The 8102-nt window shown below is 43.8% G+C and overlaps 1 protein-coding gene across 1 annotated transcript; it reads right to left on the bottom strand.

The window, feature by feature from the left end:
- Positions 1-1300: 1300 nt before the first annotated feature.
- LOC125946806 (monocarboxylate transporter 4-like) lies at positions 1301-6282 on the bottom strand. The gene is made up of 3 exons (XM_049670874.1): positions 5996-6282; positions 3462-3605; positions 1301-1995 (listed from the first exon to the last, which is right to left on the bottom strand). Exons 1-3 carry the CDS (start codon positions 6216-6218, stop codon positions 1886-1888), a joined length of 477 nt encoding a protein of 158 aa, XP_049526831.1. The 5' UTR covers positions 6219-6282; the 3' UTR covers positions 1301-1885.
- Positions 6283-8102: the final 1820 nt, after the last annotated feature.

Below are 8102 nucleotides of genomic sequence, written 5' to 3'. Positions count from 1 at the left end.
AGGGTATAGTGACTCATTGTTCCAATGTCTTATTCATTCGACGCTTTTGTGATGCCACAGTACAATAACAGGTTGCCTCAAGATAAATCAGTAGTACAATAAACAGATTCGTAAGCACTCATACTGCAGGATGTATTTCATCTTAAGCCTACAATTTAATGGCTTGCACAGTTGTACGCGACCACACTTGAGGTGTCCTTTTATAATCTGGTTCTGATCTGAGTACGGAGAAATCGCTTTACTTTGCAAGGTAATCGTGGCACCCAGACGAGCGCGAGAGATGCATGCATGTAATCCTGGCCAAATGAGTATGGACGTCAGACCCCGACTACATGCGTGCTTCTCTTATGCCAACGATAACTTGCTCTACGAGACGACAAGCACGTGTGTCACGTCCCGCAGGACAAGAGCACGCATGCGTGCGATTGTTTCCTTTCGGCCGCAAAGTCACCGCTCTCTTGTCGTTGATCCTAAACAGTAGCGGCTCAGTTTCTCTCATATGTGCAGCTCACAATTCCATGTTTAGTGTAAAGCTTGACAATTCCCCCTCATGGACCCTTTAATGACACAATATAAAGCGTAAGCCATCCATTCAGAAGCATTTCCGGCAGACTATTTGCGTCTGGTTTCAAAATCATGCGGCAGCAAGGTAGAAAAATCTCTTATCTTACTTGCGCAATCTGCAGCTCTTCTAAGCTGGCGTAATATGTTCTAGCAAACTCAAGCAATCCCGTGCAATGCTGCCACTGGAACTTACATTTCACAAATATTATAAAAAGCTAAATAACCAATATTTGCTAAATATTCAGCACAATTGCCCCTATTATGTGACATGAAGCAAGATTGAGTGCGTAGAAGTAAGAACATCGTATAACTTCGAGTCCTTTAAAAGCTGTTTAACCAGAAAAGCACTTGACGTAGTTGCTTTATCTCTACCTTTGGTGCACCAAAATAATACCACTTTTATTTTATCCCAGATTATACAACGAAAGCCAGCTTGAAGTGCTAGATGGGAAAAAGCAAACACGTACCGACTAAAAATGGCCTTGTGACAAGTGCGAGTCCATTGAAGAATGTCACTGCACCCATCATAAGCGGCAGTGACTCGACTCCAAAGTCCTTCGCGAGTGACGGCGCAATGAGCGTGATCCTGCATCCGTTACTGATACCCAGTATCGCCGAAGAAGCCAGCATCATTGGAAATGTTTTCAAGCAGGCAAGAAGTTCGCAGGAAACGAATTGAAGGAGGAAACCAAGAAGCATCACGCTTTCCAGTGATAGTATTCGGAAGTCAATGGAAATACCACTCATAGGCCTCACGCAAATATCGGCGACCCCGAATGCGTTCACAAGGAGTACTGCATTTGAAGGCACCACTCCCCTGTCTGTAGCAAGGTCTACCGCTAACATGAGAAACGTTGTCTGACCGAGTGCCATAATCGAAAACGATAAGGCATTTACAGCAAATTTTACAGTGGCGAATTTCTTCCATACTATTTGAGAGATTTTATGCCTTGCTTGGCTTCTGTGTAGCCGATTTCTTGACGGTACTAGCGAAGAGAGCAGCTGTAGATCTCTTGAAAATTCGGTTTCTGTGTGCTCTGCGTTGATTTCGCCAACAGATCCCTTGTAATCATCAGATGAGGATTTCAGTTGCACACTGTGAATATGGAGGAGATCGTCGCTTTTCGCTATGCCCACTGGTTCCTTCACCTCGCTGTGTGTCGTAATAGAACCAGTGGTTACGCGCTCCAGCCACTGTGGACTGCGGAGGGTCAGAACTGGCGGGAATGCATTGAGCATCAATGCCCCTAGTAGCAAGAAGGTGCCCCGAATGCCGTAGATAACTCGACAAAGCTCTGCCAGGTAGGGTAGGTAAACCATGTTAAGCCCACTGAACGTGAAAATCAGGCTGCAGGCCGTAGCTCGCCGCTTCTCGAAGTACTGGGAGACTAGAACGTTGACGGCGACGTAAACACCAGCTCACAGAAAATCCTGAAAAAATAAACGAAAGTGTCACTCAAGGACATTAGAAGTGCGTTGGAAAGGTTAAAAGCGAGGTGTGGTTTAAAAGGCTACAATATACATAGCATGCACAAGAATGACTTTGTACATTGAGTTGAAACCCGGGCCAGCGAGTTGAAGATGGTTCGGTAAGCTAGGCATTGATATTCCTCCCTGAGCATAGACAAACTTAACTTGCACCGAACTTCCCATTGAAGAAGAACCTAGAAACTAGAAACATAGGTACTTTTCGTCACAAAAAACTATGCTTTACTCCATTCTAATGTCATTGTTGAGCTCACTTCCAGTGTTTGAACCCCTCCTGTTGTCATTTTTATTAAACTGCCTTAATGTTCAACGCATCACGTACAGATATGTATGAGTTTCTAGTATATTTTAAGACATTGTAATAAAATTTTTGATATCGTTTGACTCATTTTGCTCTGCATTGTATGAATTTTCGCATCAACATTGTTTTTTGTTATGCTCTTACAACTTACAACTTAGATAGGAAATTTTCAGCACGCAGTGGTTGTGACATTTTGATATTTTTCAAAGTTCAGTGTCAACATTGAAAGAGTTTAAACTTTACGCCGATGTCACTGGGCACGTTTAATTTCAACTTCGCCGGGAAACCCAAAAACGTGGTGCTGACTTCTCAGGTAACGGCCGTTTCATTAAGCCATCTCGGCAGAGCTGAACACGAACGGAAATTCAATAACTGATTGGGAACTATTCGATTATCATGAAGAACTATCAGTTTTGACCGCTAATATGCTAGACTCTTTAGAGGCATTGGTTAATTGAAATTGTGGAACTGTGCTGCACAAATGAACTTCAAGGTTATCGATAATTCTGCAAGCGGTATTGCCTTATTGCTGGTATTAAATACAGCCCACATTTCTAATATAGTCAATACTGCAGCAGCAGTGCAGTACTTTGAACATTCAACATTTAGGTATTTTTTTGATCCAGCATGCGTTAATATTGTTACTGTTATTACGACATGCATTGAATAGTTTACCAACGCAAGCACAGCCGCAATACATTGTAAATATGGCATTTATGATTAGTATTGATAGAGCATTACGAATTCATAAGACGTGATACCTCTGATATTTTTGCCACTGGCAGATTATAATGGCGTAACACGGTACAGCTACTGCGGTTGCTTGCGTAAGTGTGCAGAAGAATAGTGTGAAACGGCTAGTTCACCGTCAAACAAAGTCAGTTGTTCGTCCAGAAGAAACATCACAAGCAGGAAAGCTCTGAAATACCTTAGGAAGGCAGAGACCCAAAAGAATGAAAAGTGACATTACGTTTCGCAAAACATTCCTTTTACAAACACCATTCATTGGAAAAACACTCTCATGCCAGTAGTGGTTCTCCTAATTTTAGCGAAATTTCTTTTAACACATGGCATGCCTATGAATGAGCCCGTGAAATAGAATTCTTACCATAGACAATACCGAAGAGAAGAGACAAAATAAGGATGTCATTGGCGAAACAACAAGCGCTGACTGAAGTGCCTGCCAGAAGAGTACAGATGAGCAAGACGATCCGGCAGCTGTATCGCCTGCACAAGTAACCCACTATTGGCCCTGGAAAACGTAGTAATTGTTTTTTGTAACCAAAAAGAGACATTTAATAAGATTTGTCACAATTTTAATGTTCAGCGATTTGGTGCAACGCAGGAAAGGTGCACGTTATACGCTGATCGCGAAAGGTGGTGGGGATAATTATGAGGAGTCTCTGGATTGTATTTGACCAAGCCAGGTTTTTTAAAAGAGCCCTGAACCACTTGTTATCGGCATGGGCCAAGGCATTTTACCAGAAAATAGGCTATTTAAGAAATACTTTACCGCAAAAAGTATTCCACTGCGTTGAGCAGAAGCGATGTTGCTGGCAATCAAGCACGGCGTCCGCTCTGCTCCCCTTCACTCTTCAATGGCTTGCACTGCGAAGGCTACGGCGGAGTTAGGCGTGGCCTTCTAGATGTCAGCGTGGCCCGCAGTTCAACTTTCGTTTTCGGTGTTAACGTAGACGCCCCTATTTCTGATTTTGGTCCCCACGACACGCTGAACGTAACCAAACGCGATTGTCCTCAGCGAGCCGCAGTGCGCTTAGCCAGTGGACTCGTGGCGGCACACCGCGCCGGCCGCGATATATACGCTACTCAGCTGACCGCAGGTACCAATAGCAGTCGCGTACGGGAATCCGCTTTATTACGAAATAAAGCGTCTAGAAAAGATTGAGAAACATGGCTTCTGCTTTGAAAAAAAGAGCGTGGAGAGAAAGGTGACTGCGCGTTCCGCTTGCTAGCTACACGCACCGTGGACGACACAAAACTTGGCCGACTTGTTCACAGCAGTGTATGCTATACGCGGATTATGTTATTACAACCCGAGGGATGTTTCAGGGCCTCTTTAATGTGCATGTTGTTGTTTTTGTAGGACCATTATTTTATTTATTCCGCCCGTATACGAGGTTTTGACATTTAGCTCGCGATGTTATTCTGAGCAGCACAACGCCATCATCCATGATTCACCACGGCGGCATTGCAGAATTTGGAGTGAATTGCGTTGTAATTGCTGGCCAGCGCTACTCACAATACCGTCGTTTACTTTTAGTATCAGATTATCAGTACAGGCCACCGCTAAATTGGTATCCTGAGTAGTTTGGATCAGACGCATACACGGATTCAGGTTTCGTCCTGCACTAAAAATTTGATGTTCTATTTCTCTTCTTAAATAAAATATTCCTATACGGTAATATATTGGGCGATAACTCCCACTGTTCTTACTTACAGTGCTGGCAATAGTTTGGCTGGCTGTAGAATTCACTGAAACAATAGCTGAAATTCGGAAGAAATTCAGAAAAGAAGAAAAAAAAAGAAATTAAGAGCACTAATCTAAATCTCCGAACATTTAGTGTTGTCAATTGTGGATTGGTTGGCCGACATCGCACACTATAATGTCATTGGCAAGCACGACATTCACAGAATCCCTTTTAACCTATGCAATTTTGGACACTGCCACATGGTCTTGTGCTCAACAGGTGTTTTTTTTTCTTTCTTTTACGGAATTTAGGCTTCGCACAAATGGTCGAGCTCCCCTGAGCCTGTACATGTAATTGATGCAGGGTGTTCCTGCGGACACTTAAAAAACAATTTTAAAGCTTGCCTGTGGCAGATAGCACAATTCGAGTTCATGAGCTGGTCTTCTCGAAGAGTCAGAAATTACTTGCACAAAAAATTGAAAGATATAATCAAATAATCACCCAAAAATTTACTAATTCAGTTTCTAACTAATTACCTTATGGCCCATATTGTATTTACAAATTTTAGCCCTGGATTTCGCAAGGCGGATCCACTTGTAACGATTCTCAGAATGATACCAGTTTCGAGATATAAATTCCCCAACTTTTCGGACAAATGCATTGGTGTTCCAATTACTTTCTTAACAAAACGTCATTTTATGCATTGGAGCACAAAAGTAACTGAACGTCAGTGCGTTGCTCTGCAAAGTTCAGGAATAAATATCTCGAAACTGGTGTCATCTTCAGAATTCGTTCCATGTGGATCCGTCTTTCGAACTCCTCGGATAGAACATGTAAAATTATAAACTTGTAAATTGCAATATCAGCCATAAGGTAATTAGTTAAACCTGAATTAGGGAATTTTTGTGAATTGTTCGATTATGCATTTCAATTCTTTGTAATGTCCAACTCTTCGACTAGACTACCTAATGAACTAGAATTGTCCTATCTGCCACAGGCAACCTTTAAATATTTTTGAGAGTGGTCGCTGAAACATGCAGTATATGGAGCCTATGGAACTATATTGTCACATGGCTTTCAGCGGGGTCATCCTCCACTTTCGTCTTCAGAATTGCTGACAAGATCTCACAATATGCAGCAGTTGACATCCAACTATGGTGAGAACAAAAATTTTTTGCCAAAGGAACATTGTTTCCCGAGGAGTTGGCATTACCTGTCAAGCAAGTCACTGTGGTCGTGAGTACAATAGGCCACGACGCCTCTTGCCTGCTGACACCGTAGGTATGGACGATGCCGTAGAACAGCACTCCGGCTGTCTGCTGCCCAGCCATGGTCATGGACATCACCAAGCTGAGAAAGGCTGCTACTACCCAGCTGCGCGTCGAGTCCATGCCAAATTGCGGGTCATTCATGGGTATCCCCGCATGACGTGCCATCAGTCCACTCTACCCTGTGATTGCGAAGACGGTATACCTGGAATCAAAACTGCGACTGCAGCGTCGTACACACAAAAATGGGAATCGCAGCGCAGTAAATATGATGGGTTACACCGAATTACTGAGTTTGTGTACGGCTGAACTTTTTTTAATGAAGCTTTCTTTACCTCCTTACGTCCCCTTGTGCAGGTGCTAGCGGGTGGTAGCGGCTGTTTTGCATGATGGGTAACAAGGGCTCGAGTTTCCAACTATCTTCATGGGCCATGTGGCAGTGGTGGTCAGCTGGTGAGCTTCGTTCTATAGAGTATGAAATTTATAATCATGCTTTTTTGCGACTTCCATGCACTTTGTTTCTGCTGGCTGTTGGCAGTGAGCGTGCATGGTGGGCCGGTCCTGAAGACGGTGCTAACCAAGGCGGCACTGCGCAATGAGGGCCTTTAAGACCGCAATCAAACGGGAGCCTGAAGTGAGTTGAAGTGTGAATTGTCAGCACCGAAGATACAGTCTCGGAAGAATTGTTAAGCGGAGAAGAAATGTCTACCATTTTCAGCGAAGTGTGGTTGAGAGGTATCTCGGAAACGTGAAGTGCAGCCGCGTCGATAAGTTGCTTGGAAAGCAAGTGTGTAGTTACTCGTAAACAAAAATCGGGTGCTTCCGATGTGCAGTGATGAAACAGCGGCGCAAAGGGATTTTGCTGTTTGCGGGTGCGAATAACTAGTTTCAGAATGACTTCAGACAGGTATAAGATTACTTTCGTGTGCAGTGCGTGCGATAGGCTTCAGTTCCTGGCGGAATGGGTCTGCCGTGCCGGAGCGCTACTTGTTTACGTTAAATTAGGGAGACTCACAGTGAAAACAGGTCCTATTTTGTAATGTATAACTTGCAATTGTTCGCAATAGTTAAACTGCTTCACTCATAAGCATGAAAGAGAGCTTCGCCTAAACCGATTTGTGCAGGCCGTTCGACCTGCATGGTTATTTTTTGATGCGCTGTAGTTCCTGCGATGCGTCGCCGAAAAAGAAGTCACAGGCTTGCTCGGCAAACGCAGCACAGTCACAGCGTAAGCTCGAGGAGAGTCTCCATAGGAGATACATTTTCAGCAGCACGCACTAGAGGGTTCGTACCTTGCCAGGAGGCGCCATAAGAGTAAACACAGTTATCGAGAATGCGCGGCGCACATGTCACATCCCTTGACCCGTGGCACGATACCTTGCTCTTGATTATCATCATCATCATCATTTTTTGCATCCCCTTCGAAACGAGGCGGTGACAAATAGTCACCTAGCCTGCTTGAGTTGACCATGTCTAGCTTCATGCAACATGCATCTGCTACATGCAACTGCTACATGTCGGGACGCTTGATGGAATACAACACAACTACAGTGGAAAATTTGCACGTATCGACGCAGTGCGGTGCTAATGTGAAGTTTTGACAAGTGGCATGATATTGTGCTAATGATGATGATGATGATTTATTGGCATCCCCTTTGAAACGGGGTGGTGACACACAGTAACCTAGCCTGCTTGATTTATTCAGGTATGGTATGCCTGTTTGTCATTTCAGCATTTTTGTATACGTGTCAATAATGTTCTTTCTCTTGCTGAGAGCCTCTCTATCTGGCTTCTACTCTTACCTATGAACTGCTTCATGGCGTGCCTCCTGGTGTAATGACATGTAGCTGCAATGCAAAGTGTGTATATATCGACGCTACATGGCCGGCCGCATGTCACACTGCGTGGCATGTGGCATGATTCTATGATGATGATGATTTATTGGCATACCCTTTAAAACGGGGTGATGACGAACAGTTACCTGGCCTGCTTGATTTGTTCAGGTATGTCATGTTTTTTTTTTTCAATGTAGGTTTTTTATACATCTCCCTA

Source organism: Dermacentor silvarum, chromosome 7, assembly GCF_013339745.2.
Source record: "Dermacentor silvarum isolate Dsil-2018 chromosome 7, BIME_Dsil_1.4, whole genome shotgun sequence".
NCBI lineage: Eukaryota > Metazoa > Arthropoda > Arachnida > Ixodida > Ixodidae > Dermacentor > Dermacentor silvarum.
Note: the sequence above shows the minus strand (reverse complement) of the source record. Positions and strands in the feature narration are given on the sequence as shown.

Coding starts and splice junctions, on each gene's coding strand:
- LOC125946806 (XM_049670874.1), bottom strand. CDS start 6,218: ATGGCACGTCATGCGGGGATACCCATGAATGACCCGCAATTTGGCATG. Junction 3,606..5,995: donor CACAGTGACTTGCTTGACAG/GTAATGCCAACT, acceptor TACGTTTTCCAG/GGCCAATAGTGGGTTACTTG. Junction 1,996..3,461: donor TCTCTTCGGTATTGTCTATG/GTAAGAATTCTA, acceptor TTATTTTTTCAG/GATTTTCTGTGAGCTGGTGT.